The 18,399-nt window shown below is 41.6% G+C and overlaps 1 protein-coding gene across 1 annotated transcript in view; it reads left to right on the top strand.

The window, feature by feature from the left end:
* Positions 1–18,399, top strand: part of SRSF4 (serine and arginine rich splicing factor 4) — a 28,616-nt gene that overhangs the window by 1,760 nt on the left and 8,457 nt on the right. Inside the window, exons 2-3 of the mRNA XM_043574300.1 lie at positions 16,112–16,254; positions 17,161–17,273. Of these exons, the coding sequence (XP_043430235.1) occupies positions 16,112–16,254; positions 17,161–17,273 (256 nt within the window). The remainder of the gene's footprint in view (positions 1–16,111; positions 16,255–17,160; positions 17,274–18,399) is intronic.

Raw genomic sequence — 18,399 nt, 5'->3', positions numbered from 1 at the left:
TTTGTTTCTTAAGAAATTTACTAAGTAAAGTGAGTTTTTGTTGTTACTGTGATACATATGTGAAAGATCAAGTTAAAATGCCCAGTTTTCTTCAAAAACCAACTAAGTTGACAGAGTAACCAAATTTTGTGGGGAAAGCATGGTTTTTGAAGCCAGGCAGACTTGGGTCAAATCCTAGCTTCACCACTTAACTATCTGTGGGCAGGTTACTTCCATGACTCTAAATTTTCCCATCCACACAGAAAAGGAGCATTAGAGATAATTGTAATGCGTTTGGCTTGTAGCTGTAAACAGTAACTGTAATCAAATGGATTTGACTGTGAGCGTTTGGAGACAGGTTAAGTGTTTGATAATGTGAAGCGCATTTGGTGAGATCTATTTTCTAAAGTCACTCAAGTGATAGCAGGAAATTATGTTGATGTTAATGGTAAAGTGGTTAATGGAACAAATCCGTTGATAACCCACCAACAAGATACCTGCTGCTGTGCTAAATGGATTGGAGAGAAAGCAGAAAAATACCTCTGCTCCCAAGTAAATTGTTGATGGTTATGGCATGTACACTTTGAGTTAAGAAATGCTTGCTCTCACTTTAAACTCAAGTAAAACTTGCGATGGTGTGTTTGAAGAGATTTGTTTGAAATAGTCTTTGAATTGAGTGGGGCTTCAAATAAAGTGGGAATAATGTATGTCATAACCAGTGGTGAGGAGGTTGTCCTATTAGGAACACTTGAGAAATAATGAGTAACCAAGCTCGGATTGAGTCTCATGAAGGATGTAGAAATTTTAACGACATAAACCAAAAACATCAACCACAAAATTTTACGCTGAGCATCCAAAATCCTGGATAGGAATTGAACGGCTCTGGAGGGAGTAATTGAGCAATCTGTGAAATGGTAAGATACAAGAAAGGACAGATCCTTGCAGAACTCTAAATACCTGGATCTCTTTTGGGGAACTGTTCCCTTTTTACGGTTCTGCTAAACCATGATCTGTGTGAAACCTGTGATGGAAAGTGAAGGTTGAGGAACGGGAAATCATTTCAGGGATTCAAAGGCAGGTATGACAAACGGGCTCACCTGGAAGCATTCGGGGACTCCCTTCAGAGGAAAGCGACTGCTGAGCAAAGGACCAATGGTGTGGATGTATTTCAAGCAAGAACTGACTGGACTAGATTGCAAAAGCACACAGGAGTCTAAAAGGAACAAAAAGAAAGATGGCATAATTTAGCAACATGCGTAAGCCTATGGTTCTGGACGCTAAGGTAGCAGGTCTCCCTGAGTAGCAGTTTTTAACATACATGGATTGTAATTATTAGTAATTGAAATGCTAAAGCAGATTTTGGCAGGATAGGCTTTTGATAAATTGCTGAGGAGTTCAAATTTGTAGAAGTGAGATATATCAATAGACAGGTAAGTTCAGAATTAAACAGGCATAAAGTACTGGCATATGAGGAACCAGATGAGCTCTCCAAAGGAAACTCAGTGACCAGGAGAGGATTTTATGGATCCTCATGGAATTTTAAGAAGTATGTATGCAAGGGGTGCCTGGGTGGTTCAGTCGGTTGAGCGTCCGACTTCAGCTCAGGTCATGATCTCACCATTAGTGAGTTTGAGCCCCGAGTTGGGCTGGCTCTGTGCTGACAGCTCAGAGCCCGGAGCCTGTTTCCGATTCCGTGTCTCCCTCTCTGCCCCTCCCCTGCTCATGCTCGCTCGCTCTCTCTCTCTCTCTCTCTCTCATTCTCTCTCTCAAAAATTGAAAAGAACATTTTAAAAAAAGGTATATATACAATAGTTCATGGCCCACCTTTTTATTATTCCAGGCAACTGTAATCTAGATTGCCTTTATTTTAGAGAACTCCTAGAAAAGTGGTTCAGTTTGCCAACCACAAACGTGATGTAGATCTCCAGGACCATATAGACCACTCCAGATCCCCTAGGGGTCTCCTACATTCGTACCTGCCACACCAACTCCAGCAAGAGCCACTGTGGGACCAAGGGTCAAGAAAGCAACAATGTTAGCACTACCTGTCTGTAGCCTTCCACCTCTGGCAACTTTTTGCTGCCTCTGATTATTTGTGAATTCTGTGGGCTTTCTTTTTTATTAATCGCTTCATGTAAAGTGTAGAAGATTTTTTAATACAGTCGTTTCTCTTGCTACAATATCTTGTGGTTTCAGTCATAGATTTTTAGATCTTAATTTTTCCATATCTTAGTTAATAAATTTAACTTGTCACACCCTAAGATTATTTTACTTGCCTAATAACTGGACAGGTAAACCTCCAAATCATTGAGGGTTTTCATTTTGTTTGTTTTATTTTTAGGTGGCTAAAGGAATGAATTAAAACCCTCCAGAAAAACTTGGCTATAATAAATTTCACACCTATGCTTCATATTACGGTGAAATTGTGAATAGCCGGAATTTTTAGGGGGTGTCTTGGTCCGTTTAATAGAAATTTCACAGTATATTAAATATTACCAGGAAGTTTTTGTTTTCTTCCTCCTTGAAAATTCCTTTAAGTAGAAGGTACCTTGCTTAATTTTTGTAATATGTTAAGACTCTTTCAGTGAGTCAAATCCTTGTGTTTGTCCCTGATCACTGTAGAGCATTGTTAGATTTTAGATATGGAAATGAATCCCTGCCAACCCCAGAATGTACGCAGGGATTTTCTCCCAGCCCTTGATGGGAGCTCGTTTTGTTTGGTTTCTTGTCTTTTCTTTTAAAAGGGCAATAGCAGAAATATATTAGGTTAATGTTCCAGGTATGGTTTCTGGTTAATTGAACTGTGGGAGATTATCTTCACCTGCCATCAAATAGCAGGTGCCATCAAATGCTTTATCATTTTTGTGATAACAGTACAACTTGTGGGTGCCGGGAGTGACAAAGAAAAAGCAGGCACTCTCCCTTTAAGGACCCACCACCTTTTTGTCCTCAGGCAGTTCTGCCCTCAAAAATGATGGCACATTTGAGGGGCACCTGGGTGGCGCAGTCGGTTAAGTGGCTGACTCTTGATTTCCACTCAGGTCATGATCTCATGGTTCACGGATCTGACAGTGTGGAGCCTGCTTGGGATTCTCTCTCTCCCTCTCCTTCTGACCTTCCCCTGCTTGTTCTCTCTCTCTCTAAAAATAAATAACATTAAAAAAATTTTTTTAATAAATAGTGGCACATTTGAGACAACCTCTATCAGGTTAAGATAATTATCTTGTTTCATTTGTACCAAAAGTTTCTTATTACTTATAAATGAGTGTTGGATTTTGTCAGATTCTGCATCTAAGATCATTGTTTTATGTTTTCCTTTTAACCTGTTAATAATGGTATATTAAATTTCCAGAATTTTTTGATGCTGAACCATCCTGGAATTCTTGAGATAAACCCGACTGATTATGATGTATAATTTTTTTATGATAGTAGTTTAATCAATTAATCTTTTATTCAGGATTTTTGCATCCATTTTAAATAGTTCTATGGGTGACATACCCTAAAAGCACATGGTTAAAGTGTAAATAATAATAATAATGGCACATTTGAACTCTTATGGTCCAAGGCTTTGAACCTTTCTGTTAAGAAAATTAAGGCATTTGGGATGCCTGGGTGGCTCAGTTGGTTAAGCGTCTGGCTCTTGATTCCAGTTCAGGTCATGCATGATTTCACGGTTCGTGGGATCAAGCCCTGCATTGGGCCCTGTGCTGACATCACAGAGCCTGCTTTGGATTCATTGTCTGTCTGTCTGTCTGTCTGTCTGTCTGTCTCTCTCTCTCTCTCTCTCTGTCTCTCTGTCTCCCCCCCCCCCCCCCAAGAAAAAAAGAAAGAAAGAAAAGTAAGGCATTTGGTTCTAAATTACTTTTATGACTAAGAAGAGATTAAAACAGTTTTGTTTAAAGGAGCGCTTGAAAACTTTGTTTATACTTAGTTAAAATTAAAGACCCATTCTTAACTCTTAAAACATTTCAAAATAGCATGTATTTATTTCTGATTATGAAATGTTTATGTATTTATTGTAATTTTTTTTTTAATACAGAGGACAAAAATAATCATCCAAAGATGACACTGTGTCCATTTTGAGACTTTGCCTTTTGTGACCCACACATGCATTTCTTTTGCTTCCCCATCTTTGTTACAAAGTCGGGGTCATACTATACATCCTATTTTGTAACCTTTCTGTTTCTACTTAATAGCCTGATCCTTTACCTTTGTCATTAAGTGTTCTCCTACAACTGCATTCTTAAGGGGTTCATAGTGTTCCCACATAAATGTTATTTAACGTACATAATTAAAACCATGTTGCAAGACATTTACGTTGTCTTCAGTTTTTTGTTAATTTTATGCGTTATAGCACTGTGCTGAATATCCTTTATATAAATCTTGGGGTAGATTCCTGAGTGGAGTTTGGGAGTCTGAGTGTTTACACATCTTTAAGATTTTTGCTACCTATTGGGTTCCATTACTCTCTAGACAAAGAGTGTTTGTATTTTCACCTGCTGTGTTGAGGAGTTCCTGTTTTTCTGATTTCTCAGCTACCCTTCATTATAAATTTTTTAGTATTAGGATTTTTTAATTAGAATGTTTAAAATTGTATATGAGGAAGTTATCTTGCAGCCTTTAAGCCTCATCCATTTAGCCTACCAAGCATAACAGATTCGAGAACTTTTTAAAAATTTTTTTTGAGTGGTTAGAAATTAAATACAAAATCCTTTTAACATAAGGTCATATGTGCACTTTTATGTTCCACTTTTTCTGCCTAATTTATCTCATGTTATTTTTTCTGTTACATAAAAATCTTACATCATTTTAATGGCTGCAGAAAATTCATTGTATGGCTGAATCATGATTTACCCAACCATTCCTCTTAGGTCATCTCTAAATTCTGGTTGTTAAAAATAACGCTGTGATGGGTATCATGTGCATAAAACCTTGTATTTTTATCGTTCCTTGGGACAGATTCTATGAGATAAAATTCATGTGTCACAAAAGGAAAGAATGTTTTCAGGGCTCTCAATGCATATGATGCCAAATAACTTTCAGAAGAGCTGTGTACCAGTTACCCTTGAACCAGCAGTGTATGGCGCCTGTCACGGCAGCCTCACCAGCATTGGGCACACGTGTTGTGTAAAATCCTTGCGAATTTAACAGGTACGAGTGGTCTCGTGTCTTAACCGAGAACTTTTTTCCTTAAGCCAGAAATCATGAGAAATGGGACTATGGATTAAGCAGCGTTCTTTATTAGTAGTTATAACCATTGCAAATGTGACCACGTTGTTTTTATACTGAGGTCTCTTATGGAAGTCTGCCTACGTCCAGAACTTAAGTATGCTATCTTTTATTTCTCCTAAGACTTGGGTAATTTTTTAATTTCTATCATTTTGAAAAATCAGTGCCAAAGGATAATACCATACTGTAATATTGACCAAATGCTGCTAGCCTCATTTCTCTGGCTTGAGACTTCCACCCTATGGTCCTGGTTTCCCAGTCAGTTTGTGATAAGAATAAACATTACTTTTATTATTTGGTCAAGTCATTTTAAGCCCCTGTTCCTCACTTTAATGCCTTGGTCCTCCCTTCCTCATTGAGGTATCATAGGAATAAAAGGGCCATGTGAAGTATTTGTCCCTTTTTTAAAAATAAGCATAGGAGGGACGCCTGGGTGGCTCAGTCAGTTAAGCGTCCGACTTTGGCTCAGGTCACGATCTCACAGTTCACCCGAGTTCAAGCCCCGCGACGGGCTTTGTGCCGACAGCTCAGAGCCTGGAGCCTGTTTCAGATTCTGTGTCTCCCTCTCTCTCTCTGCCCTTCCCCCCACTCACGCTCTGTCTCCATCTCTCTCTCTCTCTCTCTCAAAAATAAATAAACGTTTGGGGCACCTGTGTGGCTCAGTCGATTGAGCGTCTGGCTTTGGCTCAGGTCATGATCTCGCAGTTTGTAGGTTCGAGTCCTGCATCAGTCTCTGTGCTGACAGCTCAGAGCCTGGAGCCTGCTTCGGATTCTTTGTCTCCCTCTCTCTCTTCCCCTCCCCTGTTCACTCTCTGTCTCTCAAAAATAAATGTTAAAAATGTTTTTTAATAAAAAATAAATGTTTAAAAATAATAATAAAATTTAAAATAATAAGCATAGGATGTAGACTAGATAAAATGTGTTTTGGGTTCCCAATATTTCTAGATGTTTCCAAGTAACTTAAACAAAATTGTACTTTGAGCTTCTCTAAGAAACGTGCTCCTGGTATCTGAGAGGATACTATTGGAGGTGGTATTTATAAATTTGTAAGCTAACAGTAAAATTTCAAAACTTTAAAAAACAGCAGCAGCATGCGCTTGTGTGATTTATTTTTCAACTGCATATATCAAAGCCCCTTACAAACAAGTGTTGTCTCTAGTTTGTACTGATGGGGAAACGGAGGCATGGGGCAACTAAGTGACTGGCCCAAGGTTACAGAATGAGTTATTGACAACTGTGGAAACTGAAGCTCTTTCTTATTCCCATGCCAGATACAGCATGAGCAGTGTCAGCCAAAGCTTCTCGTGCTGTTTCCTTCCAGATGGTTCAATCCTATTGTTCTGGCACTTGCTTGCGTTCAAGGTTGAGAAGGTGGTTTAGGTTCCACAGCCTGTTCAGTCTTCAGTCTTTCATCAGAGTCTTCAACAAGCTAAAAAGTTACTGCCAAAAATGAGACAGGTAGTACTGTTTTTTGACATTGGCCCTGGACAGAAACTGCTAGTGATAGGCTGCTCTTTGAAGAGCTGTAAGGTGATGTCAGCTTTGTCATGGCTGACTGGGGTAGGATTTGTGCAAGGAGACGCAGTTAAATGATCTCTGTCACAGTATCAATTAGGGCTGTCTGATCTTGGAGGCACCTGAAGGCGAAGGATCGGGCTGTGCTCTGGATTTGTATGCCCATATTTTGAGGAAATGCCCTACATGACCCTTCCTGCGTGTTGAGATCAAAGTTTGGAGGTCTCGGGAACCACAAATGATACCTGAAGAAGCACCCAAACGACACTTGTTATCCCTCCATCAAGTCCCCCAGCCACGTCTGTAGGCCTGGATGCCAGAATGGGGGGGGGGGGGGCGGGCATTCGTAAACAGACCTCACAAACCCAGACGAAGCCGGGAGACCAAAGGAGGGAGGTGTGAATCCGGCCTTCAGGAATGGGAGAGGTGACCAGGAAGCTCGGGCACAAGAGTCAGGCACCACAGAGCAGAAGCACTGACTTTGAGAAAAGTTATTTCATGTGTATGAAAAGAAGTTGTTGATGATCCATTAATGTTAAAAGAACTTGAGAATTTTGTTAAAATACTAAATGAATTAAATGCCTGATTTCAAGGAAAGGGCATCCCTGAAAAATAGCATAGGAAGTGGCATCTTTAACCAAAAAGGAAAAGAAACTGGCTGCAACCCAGGGACTGTGGAGTGGTTATGAGGGATATGGGGACAGCCAAGATGGCCCCGGAGGTATAACCTCTAAGAGGCTTTAACACCTGTTACCCACTCATAGTGCCATTTAGAGGTAAGTATGAACTGGGTTTTTTTGTAGCTTTTGTGTGGAATCAAGTAGCACTGTCTGCTGGTTGTAAATCTCTGTTTCATTTAGGAATGAGTAACATACAGTAATCTTTTAAGTCCCAGGAGTTTTTTTCTAAATTGCTAATACGACGTTCATCTCTTGAAGGTTTAGGGGTTTTTTTGGGGGTTTTTTTTTTGTTGGTTTTTTTTTTATGTTTTTTTAATCTGTGATTGTCTTCATGAACGTCAGTGTGTCACCAGGGAATATTTGACCCCTTTTCTTGTGGGATCTTTTCATTTCATTTACTCTTAGTAGTGAGTGTCAGAAAATTGAAAAGGACACGGGTGTGATTGCCCCGTCCCCTTTGAAGAAAGTAGCCATGTTGAGTTAAATACATTTTGTTATGACAAGGGTTATGGTTGTAATAGTTTGACCCACAAACTGTTCACAAGTGTGTTACTTTCTAGGAGTACTCTCGTTTTATAGGGTAGAAATACAGTGGTGGCCTCATAAAAGTGAAATCGCTTAACAACCTTTGATTCATTTTGAAACAGTTTTTGGATAGTTGAAAGGAATTGGCTTTCGAAAGGCTCATAGAGTAGTTACGAAGTAAGACTAAATTTGAACTTGATACAGATTCCTCTCTACCTTCTCTTCTGGAGGAATTTTGTTTTATGCTTGGTATTTAGGATATTGAATGTTCCTATTATGTTTTCTTCACCCCAATACATAAATATTTCTTTAGAGATGGCCTGGCCATAATGATGTTACCTTTCTCTGTTTTCCTAAACTTTGATAGACTATAGAATTTGGTAATTTTGCTAGGTGTTGTTCACTAGTAACTTAGATTATAAATGTTCACAACTTACTGCTATCAATACCTATCAGATGCAGAAATGCTATTTCTTACCGTTTAATATTTGTCATAAGATGCTGATATTCATGTGGGCATTTGTCAAACTGTGTCTGCTCTTTGGACCGCATCTTTCCGTTGGTGTATGGGAGGCAGTAACACATGTTATGAATGTTGACTTTAGGGTAGGAAAGACTCCAGGTGTTGGGTAGCCTCGGCAAGGTACTTACCTGCGTGGAGTCTTAGTGTCCTCTGTGAGCTGACAGTAAACCTTAGAGTTGTGAAAATTATTACAAAGGAATTTGAAGAAGGAAAATTCTGGTGGGCTGGAGTAGTCCTGTTAATAGTAGTTTGGAGTTAAACAAAAGTAAGTCCAATCTTAGCTGCCTGCCATCTGCGAAGTACTTTCCTGGTCGCTGCTATAATCCTGATGTAGTTGGAAGTCTGTAAACCATACAGTATTCTTTGATTTCTGGTCCATTTTTTTCCATACCATTCATGCTTATATTTATATTTTTTGGTCCCAGTCACCATTTCTTACAAAACTAATTAAATGCATCCTTCTTAAATACATAATCTTGTCAGTATCCATTCACATCTACCACCTCTGGGCCTGACCCTCTGTCATCTCTATGCTGGTCTAATTTTTGCCGAGCCTTAAAACCAAAGACAGATTCCGGGGGTTGTTGTGGGACCTCCAGAATGGGGATTGCACAGAATAATCTTATTTTTCCTCTATTCTTCTAGTCTGTTATGTTCTGAACCCACACATGTTTTCCGAAGGACCAGATGGCTGACACTGGCTAATGGGAACCAAAAGACAAGAGTGAAAGTAACCCGGTTGTCACATACCCCAAGTTTAGAGGTGCCTCACCCTGCCCCAAGATCAATTTCTCTTTTCTCTGGAGACTTTACCCTACTTATCAAAAAACTTGAATACAGCCTGGCTTATCTGAGGTTAGATTATCAAGTCAAGCAGCAGCATTTGTTAAATGAAAAGGGTTTACTCAGGACTGGGGGAGAGAAGAAGCATTTGCTTTTACAAAGGCAGGGTAACCTTGTAGTTAAGAGCTTGAGTCTGGAGTCAGATGGATCTGGGTTCCGATCCAGCCACACCGTTGATGAGCTCCTTGACAATGCACAGTAGCTTAGCCTCTCCAAGCCTCAGTCTTCTCAGGTGTAAAATGGGAATAATTATAATGATCATAGTACATTCTTCACAGATGAAGAATGAATAGAATATAAGAGATGAATTATTTACCCTGTGCCAAGTACTACACTAAATATTAGTCTTTGTCATTAAAGAGCACGGAATCAAATGAGAGGATCAGCACAAAGAAAAAAGAACAAGTCCTTGAAAGGCCACGGAAACAGCATGTAAAACACAAAATAGAATAGAGCCAAAGAAGGTGCTCAGATGATTAGTCAGGCAAGGGTGTGAGACCTGAGTCTGTGGAAGAAGATCGGTTTGCTTCCCCTTGTGTAATCGAGGCATTCGGGTTTGGAGACCGGTCTAAACAAAGATATTTAGGAGTCATGGTAGGCCTCTGAGCAAAGGGATGCTGTAGGAGCTGGCTTTCCCTGCTACACGGAGAGACAGGTTGACTAAGAATAGCCACATTCATGTGGAATTAAGTAAGCTGATGAGACATGAAGAAGATGGCCTCAGGGGCCCAGCAGATGAGAAACCTGTAGAACTAGGCAGCAGACTGAATGGGCAACCGGAGAGGAATGGTTAGAGGTGATTATGAGTCCCGGGAGTGAATTAGATGGTCAGGGGCTCCAGCAGAGAGAAGTCATGAGGTAGGTTTTCTTCTTTGAAGGTGGGGAAAGACCAAGTGCAGACTGAGCTGTGGCCAGCGTTTGCAGACCAGGAATCCACACTAGCTCTAATCAGAGAGCTCTTGGTGTGCGGGAACTGCCAGTTTGCCGACGTGAAAAGAGCCCCAGACTGGGTACTGGTGAGCCCTGAAGTCGCACCCCAGCTCTGCCACTCAGTGAGCACGGGTAAGTCATCCACCTTCTCCGGGCGGCCTCGATGGCCCTCCCTCCTCTGAGGCTAAAGAAAGGGGAGGCCAGAATGCCCAGAGCAGCCTCCTTCCCGTCTCAGGATAGGAAAGGATCTCCGGAACCTACTTGGTGTGGTAGGAGCTCCTGGTTGGCGGGTCATAAACAACCCACCGTTACCAGGAAAGTCAGATTGCAACCATATTCAGTGACCCAGAGCAGTGAAGGTGACAGTGGTTAGCTCTACTCTGAGGGCCTGACCACTGCTTCCCTGGAATGTTGCAGACCTTTGGAGTGGGGGCAGTTACGGTTCTCACGCACAAGCTTCTCTCTGAGTTGGCCTCAGCCGAGCGCTAGAGAAGGGCCGCAGAAGTGTCTGTCTGCCATTTCCCGAGCGCTTAACGCAGACAGCAAGGATTACTGTTTTAATTACTATCCTGTCAGTGTGTCCTGACTTTTTTCACCTCGTAAGCACCAAGTTGACTGAAGCGTAGGACCGACACTGAGTACTTTGAAAGAAAGCTGTTTGATTCCTGTTCACTGAATGCCATTTCTTTCAGGGTAGATTTAAGGGCCTTGCCCTTAAAGAACAGTGCCATTGACCCTAGTTTGAGGGTTCAAGCCACCCCATGGGTTAACTTCAACAGATGAAAATTTTTCCTTGGCTACAGCAACATCCCTAATCCCGACCAGCCATGGAGAGGTTCGGTTCTTACAAGGAAAATGAGTGAATGTGGGAATGGCTCACCACATTGGGAAAACAAAACTCACATCCTGCTGATGGTTGGCTGAGGACTGTCATGTCCACATACAAAGAAAAGCATGTGGCACAGTTGTAGGACAAAGGTGAGCAGAGATCTACTGTGGAAAGGGGCAAATGTTTCTTATAGAGAGAACAACCAAGGCGTGCCCCTCGGTAAGCAGCACTGGTGGGTGATCGCAGGCACACGCATGGAGGCTCGCTTTCCCTCGCTCCTCTCGTCCACTCCCCGCCAGCTGGCCGATAGCGGGCACCCCGTTAGTCACGCCCTGCCCGTTAGCTTGACGGCATGCCTCCAGAGAAGTCCTGCTCCTCGTTTTTCAGACAGGACTCTTCCCCGGCCTCCCTATTCAGTGAAGACGTCTGGAAGACAGAGAGGACCCTACCCGTTCTGAAAGAGGGGGGATAGAAGGGCACATGCTCTCCAGGGGAGCGTGCAGAGTGGTGTCGGGGGCCGTTGGTGTAGATTGTTAGGACCAGGGGAAGCCTATTTAGCAGTAGCACGGGCTCGGATGATCATTCTCGGGTGGAAAAGTGTGATTAACATTTCTGAAAAGTGAAGTCTTGGAGTGCTTTCGTTTGAAAGCCGTGCGATTCCAGTTCCAGTGTTGCAGAGCTCTGATAGCCTGGGCAGGACACCTGCTGTTGGGGACCAGAGCACTGGCAGTGGTAGAAGCCTGGACTGAAGTGGACAGCAGCCCACGTAACTCGGGGTGGCTTTTCTTGTGGCGTCCAGATACCTGTCCATACTGGGTAACAGGGTCCCCAGTTTTTAGGGAGAAAACGACAGGCACTCCCATCGTTTTTTGTTTGTTTGTTTGTTTGTTTGTTTTGGCTAAATTTGTCAGCACAAAACACGACCCAGAGGAAAAGAGGGAAAAGGCAGGAGCAGAGAAATGTTGAAGAAAGGTTTTCTCCTAATTGAAAAATAGTGTGCATTTAATAGGCCATACTTTTTCTTTCATACAGGCATGGGGCGGGGCGGGGGGTGGGGCGTGCGGTGAGAGACGAGACATCCAGGAGTAAAGCAAGAAGAGGCACATTGGAAGGGTTTTGTTTGTTTTTATTTTTAGCAAGCCCTGCCATGGAGGGATTTTTAAGTTTGTTCTTAGATTCATTCTCCTGAATTCCTTCATTTTCTTTATTCTCATACTGCATTATTGAAAAATGGTAGGTTTTAACCGAGTAGAAGGGGAAGGGTGTCCACAGCTAGAGAGAAATCTGTTGGTGGTGTCCGTGAGCTTACAGGTCACACCGGAGGTGGCGTGCATCTATACACGCATGCCGATGCGTACTGTGCGTTTACATGCATGTGCGTATTTTGTGTCCCTCCTTATTTTGACAAAAGGGTTCAAAAGCAGAGTGCTTTGGGGGAGATTAGTTTCCTGTTATTTGCTACAAAGCACAAAGGGATGTTCCCATCAGTTTAGAAAGATCCTCTGATGTCATTTATCAGGGAGAGCTTTATGATCTTGAAGGCAGTAAAATTTAGTTGAGATATTAAAACCTAAAACTAATTGGGACCCATACAAATAGTTTTAAAAGGTACTCCAGATGATAAAAATTAAATTTATCGCTGTCCATCTGCCGCTGTTGTATTCCTCTGATGCTACCGTATTGGCTAAAATTATGCCATTATAACATTTACCTCTCATACCTTTGATGTTAGGAGAGGTCTTAGGGAAGTGTAGTATAGCTCCCTCGTTTCACAGATGAACTAAGATCCAGGAGAATAAAATGATTTAGAGCTGGGTGGTAGCAGAACCAAGATTAGAACCCAGGCCAGTTCTTGCCACTCCAGTCTTCGTAGTTAGGAGTTTGCCCTTTGGAGTCCTACCACAGGCTTTGAACGCCAGCTCTGCTGTTTTATTATGCAAGTTCTTCAACACTGTGTGTCTCTGTTTCCTCATCGGTAAAATGGGGATAGTAGTACCTGGCTCTTGGGTACTGTGAACATAAGATAACATTGTCTAGTCTATAGAGATTACTTAATAAATGTTAAGTAACATTTTGTTGTTACCATTTAGTCGTCCTGCCTTATCTGGGGAACCCATTCACTGCATATTGAATGAAACAGTCATTCTTTCAGTAAAGCAGACCTAAATAAACAATAATGTGGTAAAGCAACCACACTGATCTGGTCTTTACTTTGCTCTCAAAACAGGAGTCCTGTCAGGTGTGGCTTGTGATGCAAGAGGATATTTGATTTAATCTTCCAAACCCACCCAGCATGCCCTTGGCCAAGAGCAGTGACAGTCACATGCCCAATATAATCCTTGGACTGGACTTTGACATTTAAAATGTCCCAAATGAGGGTGACCGGCTGGCTCAGGCAGTAGAGTGTGCAACTCTTGATCTCGGGGTCATGAGTTTGAGCCCGTGTCAGGCATAGAGTTCACTAAAAAATAATAATGAAAATTAAGAATTTCCCAAATCAGTTTTGTGGAGTAGTAGCCAAACTTTTTGTGCAAAATAAATTTGATTTCAAGGTGGCTATTTTAAGTGATTTGGATAACCCAGAAATGTGTCTACGAAGTGACCCACTTAAGAAGCAAATATTAAGGAAGGACCAATTTGTAAGGGCTGTTTTTCTCTCATAACATAAATTTGTCCCTCCAACTCAGGGAGGAATTTTATTGGCAAGGTATGCCTTGCTTCAGCCTCAGCTGCAAAGAAAGATTGGCCTGTCTGAGCATTGATTGTTGTTTTTAGATAATTGTGCCTCCGTTTAACAGATTGCCGTTACTTCCCCGTCCAGGTCAGAATGGGTTCTGCATGTAAGCCGTGGGGTAGAGTGAGCATTCACAGGACGGCCTTTGAGTCTGGGAGGGTGCATTTCCCCAGAGGTCTGACAGAAGCATCGCTTGTTGTTAACAGAAGTTGGGCTTGCTGTTTCAGATGATTGGCAGAGCTTAGGGGCTTGCATATTCTCTGACCCTCGAGTCGCTGTAAATCCTAATTATCTTGAAGAAGACTGTTTGGATGTATCTGTGATTTGTTCAGTCTTTGGGAGTTGTTGATGTCCTTCTGACATCACATTTGATGAGTCAGGGTCAGTGAATGGTGCTGAGCCAGCAGGCCACTCCTGGAGGGGCACCGGGGGGCACTTCATCACGCCCGGGGCTGAAGGTTTTCTCGCATCGCTCGTTACTTAGCATCAGGCTCTTGCCCATATGATGCCAAGATCAGTGATGCTGTGGGCAAAACAGACCTATGACCAGTCTTGACGGCTAAATGAAGGAAGGGACTTTTGGGGGCAGGGGAATGTTTTATGATTCATTGAGAAATAAAGCTAAGTAGAAAGTTTGATTTTTTAATTTGTTTTTTTGTTTAATTTTTTTGTCCCTAAAAATGACAGTGCAGCTTTCCTATTCTTTCCACTTTTAGGAAGGGAAGAAGCAGCTACAATTATATTATCGATTACAGATTTTCAGTGACTGTAAGGCACTTAACGTAGTTAAGTCAGTGATTGAGAGAGGCTTTGCTTTTGTCAAATAATGACCTTGTGTAGCATGACCCTCAACTAAGCTGCACGGCAGTTCCAGCCTTATGGAAGCATAAAACCATGTTTTAGATTTCATAGCCCATAAACTGAGCCAGGTGGCTTCTGAATTGTGTTACTGCGAAACATTTCCAAAACATTTCCCATTGAACAACTGGATGTGTCTGTGACTTGAAGTTTGAATGCCACTCATAGACATTTCAGCATAAAGAACCCACCAAAGTTGTCAGCTGTATGTTGTCACCTTGGGAGACTTGTTTGAAAGGAACTCTTCAGTAAAGGGAAAATTCCGCAATTCCAGGTTTCTCTCACTTACCATGTTGCTGAGTACAGCATTACATGCTAAGGAAACTGGAATAATTTTGGTCAGGCTGGATGAACCTGTGGCAAGCCTTGTAACCTGTTCTTTGTTCCAGTGTGTTTAGACACAGCAGAACACTAGTCAGTGTTTGCCTGCGGACACAGCTTTGTTAAAGACATTGCTTGTAACTTTCCTTGGTGACTAAGTATAATCATTAACATGGTTTTGGTTTTTAAGTATAGGTAGTGGTCACAAAGCTAGACTTCACAGCCGTGGTGTTAGACCACACTGAAAGTGTACTGATAATATAGTTTATAGGGTGTTTGTTTAACCTTACTTAGAAATATCTGACACATTTGCTGTTGAGTATTGTAAGTTGTGTTCTTTACCAGGCGTTAGTAGGATTCAGGGGGGGAGGGTGTCTTCTTCGGGAAATGTGTTAAACTACCAAACCTCTTTGTCGGAACATTCCTAGCAGTACTATGTAAAGAAGTTTGTAGTCATACATAGATTTTAGAGAATTCCAGCCTACCTAAAACCTCATGAAAATGAATTTGCAAAACATGAGGAAGTGAATAGATCTGAATTTTTTTTTCACTGATAATTTCTGGAACAAGTTAATTCACTTGTGACTCATTTGTTTAGGTAGAAGAACAGGAACTTGAAAACTTTTTTCTTTCACTGAGATTTGAGGTGCTGTGGATTGTTTACTCGGAACCTTATTCCAAGCACGACCTAATAGCTAGGGCACAGCGCCTGCACGCGGGTCTAGCTGTTCTCTAAGCTCTCACTTGGCGAAAGCTACCAAAGAGGAGTTTTTATGTGACTTGAAAGAGCCGACACTCAGCCTTGTAGGGTTCCGTATTTTGATACCTGATACCAGGCGTCCCCTGTGGGGGTCTGTGCAGTTGTCACCAGAACTGCTTGGGGAACGAAAGAAGTGGTGTCTGTGTGTTTTAGCCCGCCTCCTACTAGAAAGACAGGAGTCTACCTTGAGCAGCCTCCCCATCCTCTGGCGGGGCCTGTTGGCACAAAGCAAAGCGGTTTCAGCCACAGGGAAGAGAAAGCCGATCCTTAGTTTGCAGAACCCACCTAACCTTTGCTAAGCATGAGCCTCGTTGCTTTCTCTTTAACGGTAGCGAAGCTGGGCGTCAGAGCGGTGCCAACCGGGACTTCGTTTGCTCTCTTCTAGATATGGGTTTGTGGAGTTTGATGATCTGCGTGATGCAGATGATGCTGTTTATGAACTAAACGGCAAAGACCTTTGTGGTGAGCGAGTAATTGTTGAGCATGCCCGCGGCCCACGTCGAGACGGCAGTTACGGTTCTGGACGCAGTAAGCATTTAAAAGGGCATTTGTATCGATGACATACATGCCTTTGTTGTTCAATGTGAATTTTTTAAAGTAATTGATTAATTAATGTTACACTGAAATGTATTGATATTTAAGCCATTTGTTTTATAAATTATGTATCTTTTTAAATGTAAAATTGCAAATAAACATCTTTGATACTGTTTAATTTTAATTTAATTAATGACATAAAGTTCTTGTTTTAATACTTTTTAAAATATGTTTAATGATGTGTGTTTGTGTTGTTGTTTTTTTTCTCTGTAATGCAATTGTTTAACATAGATTTAACAAAGACCTCAATGTTTTAATTAAAAGAATCCTTTGAGGCTAAGATGACTGCCTGTTCCATTTGCTGACCTTGGGTTACCTTTCCATGCGTGGCTCTTTGAACCATTGTGGCCCTTGGCTGACCAAAACAGGAAGCCATGTGACGACCGCAACCTTTCCCCATTAGACCTGGGTGGTGAGGATCCCAAGGGTTAGACACAGATGAGATTAAACTGAAATAGGTGCCTGAAAATCTTTTTTTCGTATAAAATATTCACAAAAACTTTAATCACTGTGAGTAACACCAGTAACTGATTTAGTAATTTGGTTACTTATTTCTAAATTGTTAAATTGTTAATAGTTTTAATTTATGCATGTTAATTTTAAATATAATATTAATGAATATATATACTTACCACTTCGTAAATTAAATTAAATTTCATGTTTAGTTGATTGCTTTTTTAAAAAAAAATCTAGTTTAGAATTAAGGGGTGGGGATAGAACTAAAATATATGTGCTGTGTTGTGGGGTGGGGGTAAATGGTACACTTCAGGGGAATATGTGCTGGGTCACTTTTTCCTTTTCCTCCACTGAAGTCATGTTATCTATTTGAACCTTCCAAAGGTGGATATGGTTACAGAAGAAGTGGCCGAGATAAGTACGGCCCTCCTACCCGCACAGAGTACAGACTTATCGTGGAGAATTTGTCAAGTCGGTGCAGCTGGCAAGACCTAAAGGTTTGGGCCTCATTAACCTTCTGGGATAAGGCTGGGCGGAGTTGTGGTTGGGAAAGAGGTGTTTGTATGCAGGCCTAGGCAAACAATGTAATGGGATTACATGTTTGAAAGTTTTCCCAGAGCATTTGGGAATTCTTGAAAGGGTCCCAGGCACCTGGCCGGCTCAGTCGGTGGAGCCGCACGACTCTTGATCTCGGGGTTCTAGGTTCAGGCCCCATGTTGGGTACAGAGATTGCTTATTAAAAATAAAATTTTCGGGGCGCCTGGGTGGCACAGTCGGTTAAGCGTCCGACTTCAGCCAGGTCACGATCCCGCGGTCCGGGAGTTCGAGCCCCGCGTCAGGCTCTGGGCTGATGGCTCAGAGCCTGGAGCCTGTTTCCGATTCTGTGTCTTCCTCTCTCTCTGCCCCTCCCCCGTTCATGCTCTGTCTCTCTCTGTCCCAAAAATAAATAAACGTTGAAAAAAAAAATTAAAAAAAATAATAATAAAATAAAATCTTCTAAAAACGTAAAAATAAAATATTTTTTACAAGTTCTGTAGTAATACAAAAGATATCGGAATCTCACTACTGTATGTTAGGGGACCATGGCTGTAAAGACAACCTGTGTTGGAGATTGTTCTGTCCACTGTGCAGAGCTTGTTGTAGAGAGACGCCGTTGTAGTTTCTCAGCAGTAGAAGAAAAAGTTGCAAGCGTTTCCTGTAACATTAGCTGTGATCATGCAGCTTTGTGTCAGCTTCCAGTGTAGCTCTTCATTGGTGAGAACGACTGTCAAATTTTGTGTTCTTTCGTGTTTTTAATTTTTCATGGAATATTCATCCTGAAAGAGTCTTAAAGATTAAGGTCCAGTGCTGTGTTGATCCGGCATACTGATCCCAGCTTGTTTTTTGAGAACAGTGCTTTTAAGCTCAATAGGGAAGAAATTAGTGTCTTAACCTGGATAGTTTTAGAAGGACAGACGTAAAGGATATTCATTCACACTTCTGTCTCTTGCTTCTCACTTTTAGTCCCATCATTAAACAAATCCTGTCTAGTGAAATCAGTGAGTATATTTAGGGTCAGCAAAAAGTAGTTAGGAATCTTACATTCACAGTTTTAGCTCATCAGAGCAATTAAAAAAATTTTTT

Source organism: Prionailurus bengalensis, chromosome C1 (genome assembly GCF_016509475.1).
Source record: "Prionailurus bengalensis isolate Pbe53 chromosome C1, Fcat_Pben_1.1_paternal_pri, whole genome shotgun sequence".
Taxonomy (NCBI): domain Eukaryota; kingdom Metazoa; phylum Chordata; class Mammalia; order Carnivora; family Felidae; genus Prionailurus; species Prionailurus bengalensis.
Note: the sequence above shows the minus strand (reverse complement) of the source record. Positions and strands in the feature narration are given on the sequence as shown.